General features: G+C 45.1%; 1 protein-coding gene across 18 annotated transcripts in view; it reads left to right on the top strand.

Annotated features, from left to right (window-relative positions):
* ICA1 (islet cell autoantigen 1) overlaps window positions 1-21,687 on the top strand; it is a 158,250-nt gene extending 136,563 nt beyond the window's left edge. For 17 of the 18 annotated variants that reach the window (XM_017525204.2, XM_017525200.2, XM_037737310.1 and 14 more), the window contains 2 exons: window positions 6,379-6,648; window positions 20,842-21,687. In XM_017525204.2, coding sequence (XP_017380693.1) covers window positions 6,379-6,648; window positions 20,842-20,963 — 392 coding nt within the window. In that variant the 3' untranslated portion in view covers window positions 20,964-21,687. Of the gene's footprint in view, window positions 1-6,378; window positions 6,649-18,594; window positions 18,682-20,841 lie in introns of all 18 variants that reach the window. The other variant, XM_037737308.1, reaches the window with a different exon arrangement.
* Window positions 21,688-25,142: the final 3,455 nt, after the last annotated feature.

Below are 25,142 nucleotides of genomic sequence, written 5' to 3'. Positions count from 1 at the left end.
ACCATACACACACAAAAAAAATCATTGAGCAGTGCATGTTTTGTTGTAATAAACAAAAAAAAAAAAAAAAAAGATTTCTGTAAAGATTTCTGTAAATATTTATCCTTACCCTAGGTTTTATGTTTTTCAATAAGATTATTTGTCTGCTAAGATCTACTGCTGAAATGGAGTAGCAAGCTTGGCGATCATCAACAAGAATTTTTTTTAGTGCCTACTCAGGGTCAAATACTGGTTTGTTTTTTTTCAGAGAGTAGGAGTAGTTTTTCCTCTATCTGTTCTTATTATAATCTATATCATTTTCATCAGAGGGAAGTTCTTAGAGACAGCGTTCTTGAGTTCCAAACAAGTGCAGTTTGTTATAATATAGAATATGTTTTTCTTGTTAGCTATTTTCGTAAGGTGTTTTCCTCCCAATCTTGCCCCTACTCTCTTTGGGCGATATGAGGATAGTGTTGGTGTTTGGGGTTTTATTGCAAGTGTGTGGCCTTTACAATTAGTCATAATGTCTAGAGTGGGGACAAGGGAGAAAACCAGAGAGATGGAGTCTTCCTGTTTCACACGCAGATGAAGGTAAATTCAGTGACATTTATCTGCCAGCTTTCTTGTGCTCTCGTTTTTGGTCTATGTAGTTTTGTTTCCTTCCATCTTCTGTGTTCCTAATTTATGCTGAGGTCATGAAACTCAGTATGAGTTCAAAAATACCACCTGAGTGAGCTGTCACCAATTTCCCACACTGTGTCTGAACTTAAAAGAGCTTCCTCTCTCTGTGAGTTTTCACACAGATATTACTCATTGGTTCAGGATCAGTTCTCCTAGGGAATGTTCTCCCAGGGGCATGGGTTTTTATTTTTGAAAACTTGGGCAGTACAGGGCAAACATGCTGAGTGGATCTGTCATCTCAGCCTTTCTGCCATGGTGCCTGCATGGTGTCTGGCTGCCAGTGGAGCCATCTGACCTTAGGAACCCTCAACACTTCACAAAAGCTTAAGTATTAATTTATACATGAGACCCTCAATAGGTTCTGAAGTAAAAGCAGAGTGCTACAGTGAGAAAACACCTTGACCTGTGAGTCAGGGTCCCTAGCCAGATGGTCTCTAAGTAATAAATTTTGTGACATTGGATAGGTTATTTAACCTGGGTGTCTTTTTTCTTACCTGTAAAGTGAGTTAGAGGAGATGATCCCTAAGATCCCCAATAGTTTGTTTGTTTGTTTGTTTGTTTGTTTGTTTGTTTGTTTAAAAAAAAAGTGTGATTTTTCTCACTGGGAGAAATCATCAGATTCCCAGAATATGTTTGAGCAATGGCAAATTGAGAAGTTTTGCCGAATTGAAGGCTTTCCAGATGGCTGTGTTGATGGATGGCTGAAAGGGCTGCATTCATGCTTGACTGTAGAGGTCCTGAATACCACTAGACAGAGTGTTACTTTACCCAGTAGTCAGGGGAGCCATTGAAGATGTCTGAGAACGTGAGTAATCTCACATCCGGCCTGTCTAACTTTGCTTTCTGTTGCTTATGACAGAATACCTGCAGCTGGATAATTTATAAAGAAAAGGGCTCATGCCTATAATCCTAACACCTTGGGAGACCAAGGCAGGAGGATCGCTTGAGACCAAGAGGGCAACAAAGCGAGACCCTATCTCTACAAAAGTTTTAAAAGTTAGCCAGGCATGGTGGCATGTGTCTGTAATCCCAGCTACTCAGGAGGCTGCAAAGCTGTAGTGAGCTATGGTTACACCACTGCCCTCCAGCCTAGATGACAGTGTGAAACTCCATCTCTTAAAAATAAAAAAGAAAAGAAAGAAAGAAATAGAATTTATATATTAGAGTTATGGAAGCTAAGAAGTCCGGTTCCCAGGGGCCACATCTGGTGAGGGCCTTTTTACTGGTGGGGACTCTACTGTGTCCCAAGGCAGTTCAGGGCATCACACGCTGAGGGGGCCGAGTATGCTCCCTCAGGTCTCTCATCCTCTTCTTAGAAAAGCCACCAGTCCCACTCCTGTGATAATCCATTAATTCATAAATCCATGAATGGATTAGCCCATTCATGAAGGCAGAGCCCTCATGACCCCGTCACCTCTTAAAGACTCCACCTCTCTATGCTGCACACAGGGATTAACTATCAGCCTGAGTTTTGGAGGGGACAGATATGCAAACCATAACACAGACTAAGCAAAGATACGCAGTAAGAGGGTTCCTCTATGGAGCACCAGCAGCTTTACCAATGGGCAATCACAGAAGGGCTCCCAGACGCAAATTTGTCATCAGAGTTCCAGAAAGAACTTGGAATTGGAGGTAGAGATTGGAGAACCTTCTGAGGTGACATTGGTACGCTAAGAATAGCAAAGATCTTCTCTAGAGAATGTAGGGAAGGCGTGGTGGTTTGGCATGAAAGCTTAAGGGCAGCCAGAGTAGGAGGAGGCAGTGGAGAAGGTACTGTCAGGGAGTTGGAAGGTCATCCAAGAGAGCCGCCTCGTGGGGACTCCCAGGAGATAGCAGCATTTCCAGTCCAGGCAGTGGTACAAATGATTCTGCCGGGGTCAAGGCCTGGGAAAAGAGTATTTAAATTGGCCATGAGGATCTCACTGCTGACCTTCAAGAGAGCTACTTCAGCGTAGGGTGGGCGCAGGAACTTAATTACAGGCAGCTAAGAAAAGAGTAGAGCCAGAGTAGAGTATGTGGTTGTGGAAGGAAGAAGAAACCAGAACAGTAACTTGAAAGAGCGAGGGGACGGCGGACAGCAACATCCAGTGAAGGCTGATTAGTGTTGAGATAGGCACACATCTCCTGCAGCTAGGGGAAAGCAGCATTGAGGAATGAAAGACTAAAGATGCGGATCTGAATAATGGTGGGAACAGAGCAGGCTTCAGGAAGGAGGGGAGGGCACGGAGAGGGCTTATCTTAGAAAGGAGAGGGAATGCATGCAAGGTCATGGAGTTGGAGACAGGTGAGGATGTGAGTACGTCATGTCTGTTGGCTCTTATTTTTGCAGCAGCGTCTGTGGTTGGGTTATCTGATAAGAAAGTAAACATGGAGACTTGGGAGCCTGCAAAAGAGTAGAGGGAATTTGGAGTGCCATCTGTGGGTTTGGCACCTGAGAGATCCTCAACCCTTGTTCATTCTTTAAGACAAAAGCAGGATTGGGGCACCATTAGCCAGAAGCAATCCACGTCTGCATGGGTGGAAGCCCTGACTCCAGTTAGGAGTTTATTACTAGAGTTTCTGCCAAACAGCTTATCACATCTCTGCATGTGTCTCCATTTTCTCTCAGCTGAGTTGAATTTTTTTTCAAAGAAAATGATAGCATGATGCTCAAGAGCCAACTGACTATAGAGTTATTTCTCAAGTCTCAACTTGTCTGGTTACAGACCTGAACCCATCCTTTTCTTCTTGTAATTAGATTTTTCTTATGAGTTATGTGTAATAATTTTAAGCATCTTAATTATCAGTGTAATAATTGGGAGGTTTTGTGTTTTATGGTTCAAGCCAGTGCCAGTTTCATTGCTTTTAGCAAGTAGTAAGTTCTCTTAGAAGAGAACATGTGCACTGTGTAGCCTGTTAACCGTTGAATAACCAGGAAGCTAAATAAAAGGCTAAATTCAATAGTAGACCTCGGTATAAGCAAAATCTGTATTTAGAACTGGCTGTACGCAATATCCTCACCACGGGTCCTTTTCTCTTTTCTGTCATTAAAAAGTTTGAGTTGAATAGGATATGGTATTAGTCAGAAGTTTTTTGGTTGCAAGTGATAGAAAAACCCTATTTGAAATAGTTTAGGTTTAAATTGTTAAAATGAAAAATAATGTATTGATCCATGTAATGGGAACACTCAGTTGTGAATTGGCTTCAAGCAAAGCTGGATCCAGGGTCTTAGACAGTATTGTCAGGATTCTCCCTCTACCTCTTCAGGCTGTTTCCCTCTATGGGTTGACTTCATTATCACTGGAAGCCTGAATTTGCATCTTTAGAGCTTGGAATCCCAAATAAAGAGAGGCCGTCTTCCATTAAGTTTCTATATACCAAATTCAGGGAGGTGTCCAGCATGTGTCCATCCCTGAGCCAATCACCATCGCCTGGGGGATCCCTGGGGGATGGAGGACTCTGGCCAGCCTCAGACACTCATTCACTGGGGTGGCGGGTAACGAGGCATTTCCAGCAGCATCTCACCAGGATCACATGGAGAAAGCGTTTCCCCAAAGGGAAAACTGAAGAAGCAAAGGGAAGGGATGCTGAGTTAGCAAAAACCACCAAAGTCCCTTATAAACACCATAGCACAAAACCTAAACAGTAAAAACAAAGATAGAGCTATCGCAGTCTGCAGTTATTTTTAGAAGGTTTACAGTTTATTATTTGTTGTTGCTAATGTTAATGATGATCTTCCCTGGACAGATATCTATACTAAAGCAGTGAAGCCTCCCCCAGGGTTTGACTTAGGGGAGGGCTGTATAAAGCGACTGTAGAAGGAACATCCATCATTTTCAAGGTGCATTTGAAATTATCTGCTCCTCCAGGGGCTACACATTGACTTGACTTGGTTCTAATAAAATAGGTTTGGCCCAGTAATTACCTGGTTTCGGTCCGGGCAAAAAGTAAACCATGAGAAATGGTTTGGGCATTCCAATTCCAATTGAAACTAGGAAGTGTGGAGTTTTTTAAAGTTAATATACATTCAAGCATGCATAGATACAGGTGTTGATGGACACATCTGGAGCTGCAAAAGTTGCTTTTCTTTCCTTCAGCCCCTCTCTTCATTCACAGAGGTGTATTGCCTGCCTGACCTCACAGTCCTGCCTCACCCACGATGTGCAGGTTCATGTGGTTTCTGGACTACCCTGTTAACATCACACTGATTCAGAAGCCTGTCAAAAATGCCATCTTTCCCATCTTCTCACCCACAACCCCTACAGGTTATATCTCAGTGAGGATTTCTGTGATAACACAAACAATAAGAATGCTTAAATTAGATAGTTGTCCGACTAAAATGATGTTTTGCCACTATTTTTAAACCACAGTAACATGAGAGTGACTAGACTCTTCCCCTCCCTGATCCTGTCTGCTCAGCACATCAGAAATCCCCTTCATCTTTAGATCTTTATGTAAAGTGTGATTGAAAATAGGTCCAGTAAAGCCAACACAGAGAACTTTACTCTTTTTTAAGCCTTTGCTTATTAATTATCTTATATATTTGAAGAAAACCTGGTCATCTCATTTGATATAACCATATCAGAATTGCAGCATGGCTCAGAAAAAATATATAAATCATGATTTTTTTCTTCTCTTTATGAATTACCAAGAAAAATGTTTGTAGTTTCCAAGTGGCAATTATATACCACAACAAAGCTGCAGTTCATAAAACCATCAGTTCTTGGTTCTCAAAATATGTAATAAACCCAATGAAAGGACTTGGTGTAAGATTACTGATAGTAATGCTACTTGTATTCAATATTCACTATTTTGCCAATGTTCCTAATGTAAGGACGGCTGCCTTCTTTAAAGCCTTCCTTCTGGAAAGGCAGTTAGTTTAAGGTGTGTTTCTTTTGGTCTTCCTGATAACATTGAGGTGGCCATTATTAATGTGATAACCTTATGGATGAGCAAACAGAGGCTCAAGGCGAGGGTCTCAGGATTTTACTGAAATCACATAGCGGTGAAGGGGTGGACCTGAGGCTTCCCCTCTGATCCAGTGCTCACTTCAACCCTCCAGAACTGTGTCTCTGGCCTTTGAAGCTCCCTGACCTGCAGCCTCTTTCCCCTTTATTTTATCACTGCAAAGGACACTCAGGCAAACAAGACCGACTTTTCCTTTGCTTCATGCAATGGAGTTTCGGCAAAGCGGGAAGGAAGCAAGGATGCCTCTCTTGGGCACTGTTGAGCTTCTGGACATCCTCCCTTACCTGTCTTGCCCTGGGCCAGGGCATGGTGAAGGTTCTCTCCCCATCCTGGGTGGCAGGACAGGCTGCCACATGGCATGCTGCTGCTCCAGCCCAGGCAATGTGGATTGAGGGCTTGCGTGGGAAGATTCGGGAAGCTATGCAAACAAGGAACTAAGATCTCCAACATGTTTTCAGTCTTGGCTTTGTTTCATATTTGAGAAATGTTTTGGTAAATTCACTTTTATATTAAGGAAAACCAAAACCGTAGAGTCTGATGCCCAGCAACTGAACTTGCTTTGGAGGACAGGGGATGAGGGAGCATGGGATTAGAAATTTAATTCTATAAAATCTTAAGAGAGGCTATTATAATGGCATGAACTTACATTTTGATTACCTTTTTCTTAAATCTCGCCATCACCCAGTCGCCCCCTTCCCAGCCCCCACAGCATTGATCCCTGAGGGCTTGAGCCCCCTGTGGTGATGTTTTGTGTTCTGTTACTTCAATCAGCTTGCCTGGGACCAGCGGCAGGGACCTCGGAACCTGAAGGTGCTGACAAAGATGACCTGCTGCTGTTGAGTGAGATCTTCAGTGCTTCCTCCCTGGAAGAGGGCGAGTTCAGCAAAGAGTGGGCCGCTGTGTTTGGGGATGGCCAAGTGAAGGAGCCAGCGCCTGCTGTGGCCCTGGGAGAGCCAGACCCAAAGCCCCAGACAGGCTCAGGTTTCCTTCCTTCTCAGCTTTTAGACCAAAATATGAAAGACTTACAGGCCTCGCTACAAGGTAGGTACAGCAGGGATCAAAATGGGTTTTTTTTGTTTGTTCATTCTTTTTCTTTTTAATCCAGAAGCCTATTTCTTCCTTGTCTTGTTTGATGTTTTCTCTCTTTTTATTGAGTTTCTAGCTGGAGACTCGGAATCACATTCCAACTCTAAGATACGTTGCAGGGTTAAAAATACATTCTCCCCCCATGTTAACATCAAAGATTAGAGGAGTGGTTCTAAATCATATTGTCATACTTTGATTTTAGACTTCTTGTGGCATCCTTGAGAGGATCAAACAGCTTTCATGGTCATGGCCCATTGGCTCAGCCACTCCATCCTGAGTGCTCCACGTTCCCATGAGCCTGCCCTCTTCCTGGGTGCTGACTGACATGGCCCAGGGCCTCATCACTCTTTTTGCACACTTTGTTTGTCTTGCACTCCTGCTCCCTTTCTGTCCTGATCCACCTCTCCTCTGAGGACCCCTCACCAGCTCAGCTCTTCCAGTCCTGCCTTAAACACAGGGCCAAACAGTACCTCCTCAACCACAGCAAAAATAGAGTTTCCACACTGATCAGAAGTGGTTGTCAGGCCAAGCACAGTGGCTCATGCCTATAATCTCAGCACTTTGGGAAGTCAGGGTAAGTGGATCACTTGCAGTCAGGAGTTCGAGACCAGCCTGGCCAACATGGTGGAGCCCCATCTCTACTAAAAGTACAAAAAAAAAAAAAAAAAAAAACCAGGCATGATGGCACATGCCTGTAATCCCAAATCCCAGTTACTTGGGAGGCTGAGGCAGGAGAATCGCTTGAACCCAGGAGGCAAAGGTTACAGAGAGCTGAGATCACACTACTGCACTCCAGCTTGGGCAGCAGAGTCAGACTGCTTCTGAAAAAAACAAACATCGGGTGTCGGTATCAATATCAGTAAGGTTTCAAGGTTCACCAACCACGTGCTGGCTGAGAATTGCTAGCATTGAAACACATTGGATTACAGTGCAAAGCCTGAAACTCATGTTGAAATTTAAATTTTTAAGTTCGAGTTTCTAAACACACAGGCTTCTGAAAGGAAACCATATTTTAGTATTTCAACACTTTTTCCTTCTTTCATGTGACTTTAATTGTAAAACAGGAATCACTTAAGAAATTCTCAAACTATTTTGGTTTTTCTATGAATTTAGGCTCTCTCCCTAATAAACAACATGTTTATCTGGCACTTAAAGCTGAGAACAAAATGGTAAAGTTGGAACTATTAAGTAATTATGGGCTATTAAAACTTCAGGTCTTTAGAGATGAGATCATGGACACAAGAGTTGGTGAGCAAGACAAAAAAAAAAAGGTCTTCTTTTTTTTTTAAATGAAATACATGACTCCTTTTATCTTGCTTTGGGAGTCTTGTTTCATAGCCATTTCATTTATTTGCAGTAATGGAGGTAGAGATAGCAGGGATAAATGTAATCCAAAAATGTTTCTCCACCCTGAGTTTCACCCCAGGTTTCACCCCCTCAGTCACGGGAGCTGCAAATGAGTAAGGCTGCCAATTGACTAGAGTTTCATCCCCACCCACCTGTGGTGGAGGTGCTAACAAGTGCCGAGAGAATTGAGGCAAAGCCCCGATCCTCAACTGATACCTTAGGGCTGCTGAAAACTCCCCAGCTGTGTTGCAGAACGAACCCCACTCAGATCCTCAGCTTTGGAAACACAAGAGCTCCTACTGCCCACAGGGAGTGGTTGGGACTGTTTTCCTGCTTAGCCAGGGTAGCGAAGTGTCAGTCATTGTAAAAGCCCATGCACACATGTCCACAGACAGCCAAGAAGTCAGCTCCACGTCCACTTCCTGAGCAGGCAAAGTGAGAGAAGCTCATCTCAGTGCCCATGGTGGGGCTGCCAAACTATGCCAGAGAGCTGTGATAAGGGCAGTGGTCATGGGGAATTGCACTTCAGCCTTGCCCCGCATACATGGGAAAGGCACCAGACCACACTGAGGTCTAAGGAGGGAGGTGTTCTGAGAGGGAGAGAGAAACACAAGCTCATGCTACGGAAAGAGGAACAGGGACTGCAAATGGAGGCCATTTGTTACTCAGGCCAACAAAATTTCGTTTGAGGTTGCCATCCTACTAGTACTTTAGCAAGTCTCTCATTCATTCAACAGATATTTACAGGGTCCCTCTGTGTGCCAGGCACTGGGAATTCATCTGAGGACAAAACAGACCAGGCTGTCTGCTGTCCTGGAACTCACATTGTAACAGGATGCAGACAGGCAGTGAATAATAAGCATAATAATGAGCAAATCACACAGTAGGCTAGAAAGTGATCAACGTTAGGGAGAAAAGGAAAAAGTAGAGGCTGCGGATGATGGAGTGTTGGGGCTGTCAGGGTAATAGGTCAGGCTGCAGAGCTGAATAGGTTCTTACTGGGAAGACGAGATCTGAACAGAGACTTGCAGGAGGTGAGAATGAACCATGTGGCGCTCTGGGCAGAGGGGACAACCTGTGCCAGTGCCCTAAGGTGAGGACGTGCCTGGCACAGTGGAAGGTCTTTAGGAAGGACACTTGGCTGGAGCTGACTAACCAAGGGGAGGGATGCTCAGAGGATGCAGAGGCAGAAGCCAGGCCACACAGGGACTCATAGCTGTTGGAAGAACTTAGACCTTTTTTCAGCCCAGGTTAAGTTGAGAGTCATCACAGCATCTTGAGCCAAAGAGTAACATGATCTGATTTCCTATATTAAAAGGGTCCTTCTGTCTGCTAAAAGTTTCTTTTCTCTGCTGGGATTCTATCAAGATCTATGTTAAAGGAGTTACCACCAGGCATGGTGGCTCACTCCTGTAATGCCAGCACTTTAGGAGGCCATCGTGGACAGATGGCATGAGGTCAGGAGTTTGAGACCAGCCTGGCCAACATGGTGAAACCCTGTCTCTACTAAAAACATAAAAATTAGCTGGGCGTGGTGGTGCACACTTGCAGTTCCAGCTACCCAGGAGGCTGAGGCAGGAAAATCATTTGAACCCAGGAGGCAGAGGTTGTAGTAAGCTGAGGTCATGTCGCTGCACTCCAGTCTGGGTGACAGAGTGAGTGAGACTCTGCCTCCAAAAAAAAAATGGTTAAAAGAGTTAACTTGTAACTACTGAGTTATCCTATTTCCTTCCCATGCAAACAGCTGACAATTGAATACCTATGGAATTGAAATGATAGGAGGAAAAAAAGTCAAACCTAAGTGGTTGAAACAAGCAGCCCATTCAGCTTCTGCCACACTTACAGATTCCCAGCAGGTGCTCCCAGTTCAGGGATCCTTTAACATGTGTTTGTTACAAATGAAGGATGGGCGCTTCCATGACTGATCATGTTGTCAAATTCTAACTGCCTTCTGTGCTTCTGTCAGGACCCTCAATCCCCTCAAAAAAGAGGAAAGGGTGAATGGCAGCTTGAGATTTTTTTTTTCACTGCATCCATGGCCTAGAAAATCTACCTATACACATGAGTAGTTACGTATGGAATAGTTTAATAATAACTATTACTAAATATTGGCCACCCTATATTGAAACTGCTTCCCCTGATCAACCAGATCATCTCAAAGATCAGTTTTCAATAAACCACTGAAATAACTAAGTAGTCAAACTAAACAGAGTAGAAAATCTCATTGGGCTGGCCGGGTACTGTGGCTGACACATGTAATCCTAGCACTTTGGAAGGCTGAGGCAGGAGGATTGTTTGAGGCCAGAAGTTTGAGACCAGCCTGGGCAATAGAGTGAGTCGCCATCTCTACAAAAACAAATTTCTTTTTAAGTAGCTGAGCATGCTGGCGCATGCCTGGAGTCATAGCCATTTGCGGGGCTGAGGGGAGAGGATTGCCTGAGCCTGGAAGGTGAAGGTTGCAGTGAGCTGTGATCATGCCACTGCACTCTGACCTGGGCAACACAGTGAGACCCTGCATCAAAAAAATAACAAGGCTATTTGGTGTATTGGCTCAGTGAAACACTGGGGAGGAGCTCAGAGCCTGTGTTTTATCTTGCAATCTCCCTGCCCTTCGTGACTCTAAAGCTGGTGGTCAGGCCCCCTCAGTTCTCTGGGCCTTTACCTCTTGTCTGTAAAATGAGGTCATGGACTTAGCTTCTTATCCCTTTGTTATCTTCTTATCCCTCAGTTAGTTCCCACTGCAGAGATGCTGAGGTCCAAAATTGTATGATTCAGTGAATCTACGATTTGTAGATGGTAAAATATCAGTCAGCACTTGGTGTGGCACGTGCTGTGTGGCAAGCACTGTCCTGTGTGCTTTTCACATGGATGAACTGTAATCTTCACCATACCCTTCCCAGCCAGCTACTGTTATCCATTTTATTGCCTGGGAAACTGAGGAACAGAGTGGTTAGGTGGTGTGTCCAAGATCACACTTCCGTTAGCAGGCAGGCTGGATTTTGAGCACCCGCAGCCTTACTCCAAAATCCCTGCCTTTCACCATTCCCTTCTCTGGCCTGTCAGTACAGTCTCTGATAGCAAAAGCGATTTCCCAGTGGGGCCCTTCAGGCCTCTCTTGGGAAGCTGCCAGGGGGGCAGGACTTATAATGACTCCCTGGCTTGGGCATCCTTGTCGCACACAGGGATAGAGACACTTGGGGAGCCATAGAGGAGGAATGGGTGTGGGAGACAGAGGCTAAGTCCACACAAAATTAATTGATGTTCCAGAATAGAATATTCAAAATTGAGATTGTCCTAGGAAATCATGTTCCTGCGTGCCAGCAGCCACATGTACTCTGGTGCACACCTGCTGAGTCTCAGGTTGTCCTGGCTCTCTGTGAGGGACTGGGACACCGAGTCCTCAGGCACCAGGACTGAAGTGCAAGCTCTGGGCCACCTCCCCAGCTCCCTCAGCCCCACTTACAGCCCGCATTTCCCCTTTCCTCTTCCTCCTTCATCTCTTCAGTTTCCTCCTCTGTTGTCTCCCCGGATTGTCCCCTGCCTCTCTTCATCTCTTCTTTGACCTCTCTCCTTCTTCTGTTCCCAGTCCCTTGGGGAAATGGAGAGGAAGGGGGATTGGAGAAGAAAGCAGTGACATCTTTTTTCCCTCCTACTTGAAGCTCCAAGAGTACGAAACAAAGGAAGGCATGTAGAATCAAGTTGTGCCGAAAATGTGAAGATGAAGTTAATTTTAGCTGGGATTTCTGAGTCTCTGAGGTTATCAGCATGATAGGGGGTGGGGGTTCCTGTGTCATGCAGTGATGAGAAAATTGTGCCTTCCCGAGGCCTCTTCTTGTGAGTAGGAGGAGAGCCAGCGAGAGAGGCCACCTGACCTGGGGACAGGAAGGCTGAGAGACCTCAGAATCAGCGTTCTCAATTCTCCACCCATTTCCAAAATTTAAAAGTAGACACCGATACTAGAAAGATTACCCGCTGCTCAAAATAAATGCATCAGGACATCTTTTTATTTAGGACTCTGCAAACCAAAGTTAGGAATCTTGTTCCAGATTCCCAGAAACACATAGCCTTGTGTTCCTTCGCAGTGTTCTTTTGTTTTACCCAATTCTGAGGTGCCGTTGCCATCTGGGTGGATTTCCATTTAAGGCTAATATAATGTCAGGCTTTGGGTTATCTCCAGTTCACCGTTCCTCAGCCAGTGCTCATCTCCTGCCATTCCTGGCTTAGCCTGGCCCCAGGTGACTGACGTTCCCAGTACTTAGAATCATGTGAGGAAAAAGACCCTGGGGTGTATTTATAGGTTGAATGCAGAGCGGGCACTCTCAGCACAAGGCAGTGCAACTGAGTTCCACCAAAGTGCAGCACTTCCTCTGCCTGCTGAGGAGCATTTGCAGGTCTTGGAGCTCTGCAGAATTTAGCTCACAGAAGGAACTTTGATCTACTCCACACCTGTTTTATAGATCAGGGAATCAGGGAGCCCCAGAAAGACCTGTGACCTGCTTAGTTGTTGTAGTCATTCCACCATTTGAGTAAGGTCTAAACTCCTCAGCATGGCTTGCAGGGTCCTTTAAGACACGACTGTCTCCTCACTGTCCACATTCCCCACACCTTTGCTTAGCTGCCCTCATGGCATTGTTTCCTTGGAGAACCGCATGGGCTCCAAGCCATATCAAGCTTCAGTGCACCCATCTCTCCCTACCATGGGGCCTTGACATGTGCTCTTCCTTCTTCTTAGAGCCCACCACTTCCTACGCAGCGTGCTGCTTGCCGTACCTGGCTAACTTCTCATCCTTCAGTGTCTCGGCTCCAATGTCACCTCATCTAACGAGTCTTCCTTGAGTCCCCCACTCCCCAGCAGTCAGGGTGTTTCTGCTCCCCACATTCTTTACAACCTGTACTTAGTCATTCCTCTCCCCTTACTTTATTGTAAAATTGATTCACTTTAACTTTTAACTTCTAAGGGAATAGTAGATGCATGTATTTATAGGGTATGTGAGATATTTTGATACAGGCATGCAATGTGTAATAATCAAATCAGGCTAAATGGGGTGTTCACCTCAAGGATTTCTCATTTCTTTGTGTTACCCACATTCCAATTATGCTCTTTGGGTTATTTTTTAATGTACTATAAATTATTGTTGACTGCAATCATCCTGTCATGCTATCAAATGCTAGATTTTATTTATTCTATCTGACTTTATTTTTGTACCCACTAACCCTCCCTCCGACCCCTGCCCCTACCACCCTTTCCAGCCTCTGGTAACCATCATTCTGTTTTCTATTTCCATAAATTGAATTGTTTTAATTTTCAGCTCCCGCAAATGAGTAAAAATATGCAGAGTTTGTCTTTCTGCACCTGGCTTAGCTCACTTCACATAATATCTTCCAGTTCTGTCCAGGTTGTTGCAAATGACAGGATCTTATTCTGATTCCATTTTCTATCTCTTGCTCCGGGTTGTCATGGAGACAGGGCCCATATTTATGTTGCTCACCACTGTATTTCCAGAACACAGCTCAGTGCCTGGAATACAGTGAACATTCAAAAGTACTTGTTGGTTGGATGGATGGATGGATAAATGGATGGATGGATGGATGGATGGCAAGAAGCCGGGGAGAGGACAACTGACAAATGACACTAGAGGAAAAGAAACCAGTCCTAAAATGGGAACCCTTGAAGATGATGCCCTGAGGGGTTAGTCCTGCCATCTACTCAGCTTACAAAGGCCCAGACTCAGCTTAGCTTTACTGAGGGCCTGCTCTCCTACCTGGTTTCACTTAAAGATCCCATTTTATCTAAACAACCCCCAAATGAGGCAGGAATTTTTATCTTCCCCTTGCAGATATGGAAACTTGACCTGAGGGGGAACTGTGGGTGTCAGGGTGGTGCTTTGCCGTGTGGTTATGGTGTTCCCACTCTTCCCTTCACAGGCAGCCCCGCCCCAGAGCTCTTGGGGCTGTGACCCCTCACCCCGCCCCAGGCGTGAGCTCTCCCTGCTGGTAAATGACACCCATGGCAAAGCGCAGCTCTGGGCGGTGTCCTTTGGCTTCCCTTGCTGCTCTAGCTGGCCAGCCTGATGCCTGGCTGATTTAGATTTTCCTTTACGTAAGTAAGGGGGACAGAGTTGCTCTAATAAAATTTTATATGTGTTTCCTGCAAATGGGTAGCACATTTGACATATCAAAGGATCCTGAAAGCCAGGGTAGTCATTTTGTTCACAGAACTCAGTGCCCTGGGCACTCATTCTTCACCACCCCTCTCTGACTGAACTGCTCTGAGATGAGCTGACATCTTTCTAGCCACACCTTCATGTTAAAAATGCCTCAGCCAATTCTCACCAGCTAGAGAACAGTTGATGGCAATTATGGGAATATTAGCAACACTAAGTTCTCTTTAAATAGCATTTTTTCCTGACAGAAGCCAAGACATTTGAAATCTGGCTTGGCATTCAATCCGTAATTACCCTCATTGCACCCTTCCCCTAAATAATTTTCAAAGTGATATGAGGCTGAAACTGTAGCTGAGCTTAATATTTGCTTTTTTTTTCATAAATAGTTGGTGTCATAGACATACTGTTTTATCTCTTCATGCACATGTAGTTGAATTGTTAGACTGGGGCTTAGTAACTGTTGAGAAAGGAATGTTATGTGGCAAACGGGCTGTTGTTTCTGCTTCACACGACGGGGAGGGGGAGAAGGACGCCCTGTGTGTGTTTGTCAACATCCTCAGGTGTACTGTTCCCATCATTTTCGCTCTCAAAGAGAGGATGTCTTCAGGCTTCATGTCCTTCACATCCTCTGCTGCAGAGAAGCCCCCCAAATTCCTGGATTCTAGGTGTTTATTGTATGGTTCGTGAGTGTTTTAGGTGAACAATATTTTAAAATCCATACTTACAAAGGAATTCAATTAGAAGATACCTGTTTTGTCTATAAAAGAATCTGCCATTATCATCTTTTAAATCACATGTTTGAAATGATTTGTATTCCTGGGTCCTCTTTTTTATTTTTTATTTTTGAAATGCTGTCTTACTCTGTCACCCAGGCTGGAGTGCAGTGGCACAATCTCAACTCACTAGAACCTCCACCTCCCGGGTTCAACTGCCTGCCTCAGCCTCCCAAGTAGCTGGGATTATAGGAACCCGCCACCACACCCAGCTAATTTTTGTATTTTTAGTAGAGACAGGTTTTTACCATGTTGGCCAGGCTGGTCTTGAACTCCTGACTTCAAGTGATCTGCCTGCCTTGGCTTCCCAAAGTGCTGGGATTACAGGCGTGAGCCACCGCGCCCAGCCTCTGGGTTCTTTTAAAAGTTTGACTTGATATACAGATGTTTCACTTATTTATAGCTTTTCAAAAACATGCACATTACATGATGAGAAGTGAGATCCATTTTGACATGTAAATTGATTTCTGCCTCCTTTTAGGAATGCGTTCATTTCAGACTTTGAAAAATATAATGCCTTGAGTCTGCCTCTTTTTTTCAGTGTTCTCTGCCACGGAGTGTCATGCATATTTTTGAAATGGGAAAAATTATCTTGTTTGAGTTCCCACTGGGCCACATAGCATACAGAGATCAGGGAGGGGTTGACTTCTCTATTCCTCACCTGGCTTTTCTGAGTCAGTTCAATTTTCTCTGAAAATGTGAGCCATCCAGGAACTCTGTCAGAGAGGAAAACAGAATCGAAGGGCATAAAGCTACAAGATTTGGAGTCAGTTGCCTGGGGACGTGGGATCCTGAAGTGGGCCCCTCTGATTTGTAGGAGATCTCTCTCTTTGTCCACACACTGGCCCAAAAGGCATTCTGTGATTCTAATCGAAATGGTGACCCAGGCAGCCTCAGAGGCCAGCTAAGGAAGTGCTTCCTGAACTTTTACTTGCATAACAATCACTGAGTGTTTGCTAAAATCATTGTCTGGGCTCCAACCCCAGGGATTCTGATTCGATAGGTCAGCATTGGCTCATGAACTTGAATTTCTAACCAACACATAGGTGATGGCCATGCCTCTGTTAAGGGCACTGTGAGAATCATGGCTCTGAGAGACTGAGGGCAAGCTGCAGGGGTTACGGGAAAGGTGGCACGGGCTCTGGTGCACAGGTGGCTCTTTGGTATACTTAGCGTTGGAGAAACATTGCAGGAAAGGGTGACAGTTACCAGTTAGATTCAGTACTTCTCAGTGTTTCTATGACCGGCATTATTTGGCACACACAGAAACCACAACTTTAACTTTCCACATTTACCACTGTTTTATGTGATTTGGGTCTAAAAGGAAAATGGTCATGCACCAATTTTCTAGGAACCAGGGAGGTTATGTTATTCCTGGGTTACACCAAATACTGGTTATTTTAAAAAATCATTTTATTGCAGTATAATTCATATGCCAAAAATTCACCCACTGTAAGACAACAGTTCAAGGATTTCTGATACTGTGCAGCCATCACCACGGCCCAGTGTTAGCCCATCTCCACCATCCCAGATATCTCCCTCAAAGTCTAGTACTTTTGATTGTGAATTCTGTTATGTATATGTTCAAATACCTTTCCAATGAACAACAGTGCCTTTTAAAACCCTTTGTATTTTTTCAATTGTTCTAGATTCAATAAATAGGCCACTGTTTCATTAAGTTAGTCTCAATAAATTTGTGAGGTTTGTGCCATTTGCCTAAAATGAAATACTTCAACCAGTGGGTATTAATATAGTATTGAATACGTGCCAGGTACTGCTTCGCCATCTCTTAAAATAATCCTTTAGAAGTATACTTCTCACCATTTAAAACAGTACTCTCTTTACGTTAATGCAATAGTCACATATTCGAACACCCACTGTGTAGCATGCAGTGCACTAAAGGATATACAGATGAATAATACATGGTTGATCCCTGACTTCCAGGGGCTCAAGACTCTAGGAGATTAGATGAAAATGTAAACTAAGAAATAGAGTATAATTCTATAATGAAGTCCACTGGAACCTCCACCAGAATTCCAGTGGAATTCTGTAATGAAGTCCGCTGGAAACTGTGAATCAGAATGGCAGAGTGAAAAAGTGGTATCAAATCCTATACTCTCTGTGGCATTCTTGCTCTGGACATTGGTTTCACTGCCCCGTCTGAACTCTGCCTTCCAAACGTGATCTCTCTTGAAGGCCTTATCAGACACAAATCTTTTCCTTAAAAAACCCTGTGACCAGAGTATCCCAATAAAAGGATACAGTTTTAAGCCTAATGATCCCAACAGCGATGCATCCTCTGATGGTCTACATTTTATAGTGAGAATCAGTAATCCACTTATTCGGCAAGCATCTACCAGTACTGTGTTAAGTATTTTTGAGCAAATTGAAAAACAAAAAATTCCTTGTCTCATTGAGAAGATAAGACTTGCATATATAGAATTTAAGCAGGAGTGCAAAGAAGCTTATGGTAAAGTTCTACATTAGATGTGAGTCATGCCAAAACTCCAGGACGGACAGTAAATGCTCTGTGGAACTAGGTTTGCTGTCCTTAAAACAGGAGTGCCTGATGCCTCTTAACCATTCTGGAGCAGGCAGGGCACAAGGGGCATTATAGAACATTGGGTTATATAAGGTGTATTAGTCCATTTTCACACTGCTATTAATATAAAGAACTGCGCAAGACTGGATAATTTATAAAGGAAAGAGGTTTGATTGACTCACAGTTCAGCATGACTAGGGAGGTCTCAGGAAACTTACAGTCATTGAAGCAGAAGCAGGCATGTTTTTCACAAGGAAGCAGGAAGGAGAAGTGTGGAGCAAAGAGGGAAGAACTCCTTATAAAACCGTCAGATCTCTAGAGAACTCACTTATCACAAGAACAGCATGGGGGAAACCAACCCCATGATTCAGTTACCTCCAGCTGGTCTCTCCCGTGACATGTGGGGATTATGGGGATGATTGGATTATAATTCAAGTTGAGACTTGGGTGGGGACACAAAGCCTAACCATATCACAAGCTAAATGCCATTGTAAGGGGGAGGCATAAAGTTAAAGAGGGATTTCTTTCCCCCTCATAAGTTTGGACTGGACTGTCATTTATTTATCTGTATTAATTAAGTCTCCCAATTTAAATTAACTGTGTAGAAAATAAATGGACTGGATCATATTGGAAGTCAAGAAGATGTGGCTACTAGTCCTATTGCTTCATTTAACGGTGTTCTCTTTTTTAAGCTTTTCCCCATTTGCGACAGAAAAACAAGGCACCTGGTTTCCTTAGAGCATTATTGATAATCTTTGGGATGATCATAAAATGATTGTGCTTGAGAAGGAGAATGGGCATAAATAAAGCTAAAATGCAAAGGTGCCTTATCCATAGCAATGGTTTGTTTGCTTTTCAGAATCTAATCTTTTCCTTCATTTTTCATATTTTTGAATTGGACTTGACGATGCATGTCTCCTGTCTCCTCAAATGTATTTCAGTATGAGGATCATAGGAGAAGTATCTTATTTCTGTTCAGAGGCCACTATGGTTGAGAACCAGGGATGTGGCCATCAACTGGTGGGTCCGTGTGACTTCTTCACTAGATCTGACATGCTCTGGTTTTGAATATTAGGCTGGTCAGAGAGCAATGTCAATCCTCCTATTCCATAGCCAGCACGAAAGACAAGCAGTCCAAATGACAACAGCCCAGCAGTGAAAGGTAATAACAGCATTTTATCTCCCTGAAATGACAGCTGCCTTCCTTTCCAGTGGCCTAACCTATTTTCTATACTTCTCTACTAATTTTCATTTGGACATCTAGGGCTCAAAGCAGGGCTACGAGATGGAGAATTTTGCATAATCCCAGAAATTACATTCTGACTTCTTTTTCTGGCATAATGTCCTCATCCATAATTCCCTTTATCAAACTGTACCTATTGTGGATGAGTCAAATATCTACATGTGGTTGGGTGGTCCCCAAGTTTGGTTGGAAATACCAAGATATGAAAGGCCTCTGAGGTTTGCTATCGTTAGCCAAAAATACCATTGCCACCACCATATGGGGCATTTAATTTGTGCTTCTCAGAAAGGGCCAGGTTTCATAGTTGTCAAATGAGGTCTTTTCAAGTTCATAAGATCTGTTCTCTTTTGGGACAGTTCCCCCAAGGGAACCTCTGCTCGACTGAAGATCTCGTCTGTATTTGCAGCTCTCTTTCTGTTTCTCTGGTCATCGCTGATTTTTCCCTTTGTTGGCCACAGGAAGTTAAAGGATGGGTCTACTCCGTTATCATCAGAACGTGTTCCCATGATGTTCTTTTAAGTGTTGTGCAAATAAGTTGCACCTGCTTTGTCTCCAGCAGCGGCTGCCTGGGGAACGTAAGGATTGTCCCAAAGCACAGTCACTGGCTTCTCACGGCAAGGCCACGATAATGCTCAGAGGACCTCCTAAGACCCTTGAGGAGGTTAGAAGGAAGGGGAAACAAGTGTGTAGCATATTTTCACTGGAGTCATCTTCAAAATATTTTGAAATCCTCTAGCAAGAATAATAGAGATAGGCTAATCCAGCAAAATCAGTCATGCACCATAGAGTTTCCTTGGGGATCTCCTACATGACTCAAGAAAGTTGAGTGACTCCCTTTTTTTAGGCTGTTCCCTGCCTGCTCCCCCTCCAACTAAGCTATATTGAGCTCTCTTGTCTCAGATAATCATATCAAGATAAACCAGGTGATCCCAGGGCTAATTGCACATGGAATTCAATCAGTGTCACATACTAATAACTTTCATATTACCAACTAGTCTTGATACAGTTTTCTCACTATCATAGATACATTGATTTTTACATGTAGATATGCTGATATCTATAAGACTTTTTTTTTTAATAAAAAGAGAATCGGAAATATAAAGTGATCAGTATACTATCTTAGCATTTCAGTGACATTTTTATGAAAGGATCAAAGGCCCTGTTTATATTGATATCCCATTGCTTCTATCCCATCACTAAGCACTTTTAGTAACTTGTCCTACCAATAATTTCTGAGACTCTTTTCAGCCAGATGGCAAGCACATTCCTACCTGCTCTCAGCCAGAAGGATCGCCCATCAGAGACATTTTCTTCATGTTTCTGACACTCCCACCTGTTGGAGAAGAAAAAAAGCACAGGTCATCCAAGCCAATGAACTTAGAAGTTCATGTGGAATGATTTATGTATTTTAAACAAAGCCTCCATCTTATTTAGGAACCACGTGCACGAGGCACTGTTTTGAAAATGTTCCCCTCATCTGGAAAACAGTTGGCTGCATATTCATGGTATTCAGGAAGTTAGGGCAGGTCTTTTGGTGGAAGAGCAGAAGGGAGTATTCCAGTACGGCTGAAGAGTATAGGGAATTGACCCCCCGGGAGAAGGAAAGGCATGTCAGGGCCCTCCTTGTTTTGACAGGAAAGGATTGAGGAAGGCAGTGACTCTGAGAAGAAGCCAGACCTGGGCACCAAGCCCTTCTGGGCCTGTTGCTTTGAAGGGTAAAAAGAGTGGCCATAATATTTCTCCTGACCCAGCAGATTTAAAAAGATTCCTCCAGCAGACAGTGGAAAGCCCCTTGCTTCCTCAGCCATTCAGGCTGATTTCTGAAATAACTATGCTATTTCCTGGTTGTGGTGAAGCGGCAGGGCCTGAGGTTTTGAGCAGCTTTTCATGGGCTATGGCCATTAGTGGGGTTGGGGTGCAGGTGGGAGTTTGTTAACACAAAAGCTTGTTATTCACGGAGCTTCGGGCTATGGTTTGGAAATGGTCACCAACTGGATGACCTGGACCTGCCTGCATCCCACATGGCAGAGGCGGCCATTTGGAAGGTGGGTTTGCTCATGTTTCCTCTTCTCTCCCCAGAACCTGCTAAGGCTGCCTCGGACCTGACTGCCTGGTTCAGCCTCTTCGCTGACCTCGACCCACTCTCAAATCCTGATGCTGTTGGAAAAACCGATAAAGAACACGAATTGCTCAATGCATGAATCTGCACCCTTCAGGAGGGCGCTTACATGAGGCCCCCAGAAGCTCCCCCAGGGGCTAGCAGAAGTGTAAAGTGATCAGTATCCTGTTTTAATAATTACATGCCATTTTAATAAAATGAAAGGGTCAACAGCCCTGTTTATATTGGTATAATGATTTACTCTTATTTGGTATAAAGGGTTTTCGTGTATCTGTACGTGGATCTAAACAATACAGGATTGTCTAGAAGCAGTTTCCAGGCCGCCGCTCTCCTGCCTACATCCCATCATGGCTGCTGCGGTGTCACTGGGCTACCGTGAGATCCAAGTTGAAATCAGAAGCCTACTTTGATGGTAGGTTTGAATGACGTGTCCTACAGCCTCAGAGGCAGCAGGAGGTTAGCAAAGCTTAAATGCCTCCTTCTCTACCCCCAGCCTCTGTCCCCCTTGGAGGAGGGCTGTAGAAAGATTCCCTCTTCCTGCCAAGCCATCTTCCAGTGAGCTCCGGATGAAGCTCTGGCCAACCAAAGACACTGTCCCACAGCAGGTGCCTGGTGGGCCACATGTTCTCACACTGGCGGAGGAGCCGGGCTTCTCTCCAAGGCACAAACTTTTCTATGGAAAGCAGCCATATTTGCAGATACCACTGTCTCCTTTTGTCCTCTTCGTGGCCGGAATTCAAAAGCATGTATTTCTGAAGCCCCTTGTGACTTCTTTTTTTTTAATTAAACAGAAAAGATATTTGACATGCAAAGTCAAGTTTATGGAGTCTGTTGTGGGGACTCAGTGATGCGCTGAGGAAGGTGCTATGGGTGTGGGGGCTGGAGTGGGACAGAGGAGGAGGATGGGTCTCAACTGCAGCCTTGAAGCTGTTGATTTGACCCCATGCACCACCCAGATAAGGCAGCAGCAGGAAAGACGACAAGGGGCTTGCAGGATCAGGCAGGGGTGGGAGCCACAGTCTTACATTTGGGCAACTTTGATAGAGTCCCCAGAGCTGGCAGCTCTCCCTGCCATGCATGTCACAGGTGACCTGCTGAGTGAGGGCCCACACACATCTGTGGAAGCCCATGTACACCCCTTTCAATGACCCAGAGGCCCAGAGTAGGGGTGGAATCGACACCTTCCCAAAAGATGGTTCCACATGCTTGGTTGGGCCAGGAGTTCTCTCCGGGGCTCCTGCAGCATCAGCGCCCAGCTCTGAAAGGGCTTCCTGGGGCCATTTCCTGAAACACACACACACACACACACACACACACACACGAACAGCTCTGGAAGGGCACGGCCACAGCAATAACCTCCATCCCTACAAGACCTCCTTGGAGGACTGGAGATGGGGGCTGTTGAAGGTGTTCTTTCTCTGCACAGGAAAGTACACTGCAGGTGAAATTAAAGACCCTGATGCAAGCAGACCCCTGCTCACATCTGGGTCTACCATAAGCTGTCCAGGGGGTCTCCTTTGTTAGAATCTCATCTAGCAGATACCTTACCCTGGCACTGGTGGCGTTTGAGGATGTGAAGAGTTCAAAACCAGGGCCTCACCTTGTGAGCATTCCTGCACTCATACAGGAGTCTTTGCTGTACCCTCAGCCTCTGCTCCAAACCCTGGGCCTGTGCGTTTGCTGTGCACTTCTCCTGGGATGCCATCACAACCCCACCTACCCTTCCAGAGCCTCCGCAGAGCCCATGTGCTCCACAAGGACCTCTCCAAGTGCAGCCCCCAGGTCCCAGGTCTCCTGTGAGAAGCCAGCCCTCATCTCTCCCTGACACTTCATCAGTTCCTGCCCTCCCTTCCTTCCCCTCTCCCATCTTGCCCAGCAATGCTAGGATGGTGCTTGCCCTGGCCTCCTGAGGACTGTGCTTTATGCATCTGCCTCTACCACTAGGTGCTACGACAGTCTCCCTGTTTCTCCAAATCTGTCTCCCCAGCAGTCAGCACCCTGGAGTCACCTCGACAGCAATGGATTAATGATTGCGGAGTTGAGCTGCCCTGCATGGAATGTGGACTCAGTCCTAGTTTCATCCTGGTTCACATTTGCAGGGGTGAGAACCCTGCAACCGCAGTAAGTAGATGAGGCAGGAGGCGCTGACTCGCTCAGTCCAGGCTAGAGGCCCAGAGAGCTCTGTGCGGGAGAGGGTAGGAGTGAAAGGGGGTGGAGGTAATCAAACTGATTACTTTAAATACTAACAGGTGGCATTTAAACATTGCTCTGAGGGTGGAGGGGAGAGGAAGATTGTGGCAGCTGGACAGGCTTTGCGAATTGCACATGGAGGCATTTTCTCCCCAAATTTTCTTGACCTTAAAAAAAAAACAAAAACGATTCAATTCCCTTTTCTATCTGCAATCCACTTGGCCAGCCTCTTGGTCCCTTGTGATATTCGTGTTTTGATCCGGGCTCAAGCAAAGCCCCCTAGACCACCTTTCCAGTTTAAGAAGCAGCAGCTGCTGCCTGATTCTCTTTTAAGAGGCCTGCGTGCTGACCTAGCCAAAGGGCTTCCTCCAGGCCCCACCTCCCGGACCCGCCTCAGCCGCCCGCCCGCCCGTGGACTGGCCCTGCCGTGAAGACAAAGGTACTCGACCCTCCTCCTGTACAGTTCCACTTGTCCCTCGTTGTCACTTCATGTTGGGAGCCTGGTCTGAATCACAGTTGCACTGAAAGCTTTGGGGAGATTCGGAAAGCACCTGTTCCTGGAAAGCTTTCATGCCAATCCCGGTGGGGTGGTCCGCCAGGCTCCTTCCCCCTCCCCCAGCCATTTAAAGAATATACAAATTGGAGGGAACCAGAGACAATTCTTTTTCCTTCTTTCTTCTTTCCCCAGCTGGCATGGGCTCTTGGTGTACTTTATAGATTCATTTCCTTCAAAATGTAATTTTAGAAATGTCAAGTTGATTTTTGAGTTCTGGGAAAGTGAGAAAAGCACCCGTCAGCTTCAAAATTAGAAATGCACCAACTTAGGAAGAACCAGCACTTTTTGTGAGTGGTTTTTGCCCAAAAAGACGTGATCTATTCAGAGTTGGCAACCCTGGGCAGCCAGAGGCGTCAGTGGGCCTGTAGGCGGGGCTTATGCATGGTGCTGTTATTACCAGACAGGGGTCCCAATCCAGACCCCAAGAGAGGGCTCTTGGACGTCGCATGCAAGAAAGAATTTGGGGTGAGTCCATAAAGTGAAAGCAAGTTTATTAATAAAGGAGGGTGGGCGCAGTGGCTCACGCCTGTAATCCCAGCACTTTGGGAGACTGAGGGCAGACAACCTGACGTCAGGAGTTAGAGACCAGCCTTGGCCAACATGGTGAAACCCCGTCTCTACTAAAATTTTTAAAAAATTAGCTAGGCCTGGTGGCGGGCGCCTGTAATCTCAGCTACTTAGGAGGCTGAGGCAGGAAAATCGTTTGAACCTGAGAGGCAGAGGTTGCAGTGAGCCAGGATTGTGCCCCTGCACTCCAGCCTGGGTGAAAGAGCACAACTCCATTTCAAAAAAAAAAAAGTAAAGGAATAAAGAATGGCTGTTCCATAGGCAGAGTAGCAGCATGGGCTGCTTGACTGAGTATACTTACTTCTTGTTTATATGCTAAACAAGGGGTGGAAAATTGCTTGAAGCTGATTTATGAGTTTTCTGGGAAAGGGGTGGAGATTCCCCTTTTAGACTAGTCGCGTCTTTAAAGCCTCACCTCTTAATACTGTTGCAGGTGCAATTATGTTTCCAACACATGAACTTTGGGTGATATATTAAAACCGTAGCAGACAGGGTGGGAAATGGGCTGCATGTCTAGCTTTTCATGTGCTGGAGTCTCACCCTCAAGGACCAAGAATATAGAAGGTTCCTTAAGGCAGAATTGGGAGAAAGAAAAAAAAATCGATGCTAGGCAGAAAAATACAAGACAGCCACTCTAGTTTTCAGTAAAAGACATTGAGGAAATGCTTTTCAAGTCTTTCCAGAGGGCTATGAAACAGGGTTGTTAAAGAACTGCAATGGTTTCCAAAAACCCCCTATGGGCCCTCAAACTCCCCCACCCCCAGGCCACTCCCCAGCAGGTACTGGGGTGGAAGCTTGGTGCTCTCAGTGGCCCACTGAGAATATTGACCTTCCCTCTGACTTCATGGAATCACAAAAGGAGTCCTAGAGCTTTTTGCTTCCAGCCTGCTCATATCCATATGAAGAAACTGAGGGGACCAAATGGACTTTGAAAACTAAGCTTAAAGT

This window comes from Cebus imitator, unplaced genomic scaffold (assembly GCF_001604975.1).
Source record: "Cebus imitator isolate Cc_AM_T3 unplaced genomic scaffold, Cebus_imitator-1.0 Scaffold37, whole genome shotgun sequence".
NCBI classification, from domain to species: domain Eukaryota; kingdom Metazoa; phylum Chordata; class Mammalia; order Primates; family Cebidae; genus Cebus; species Cebus imitator.
This window is presented reverse-complemented; position numbering and strand designations above follow the sequence as displayed.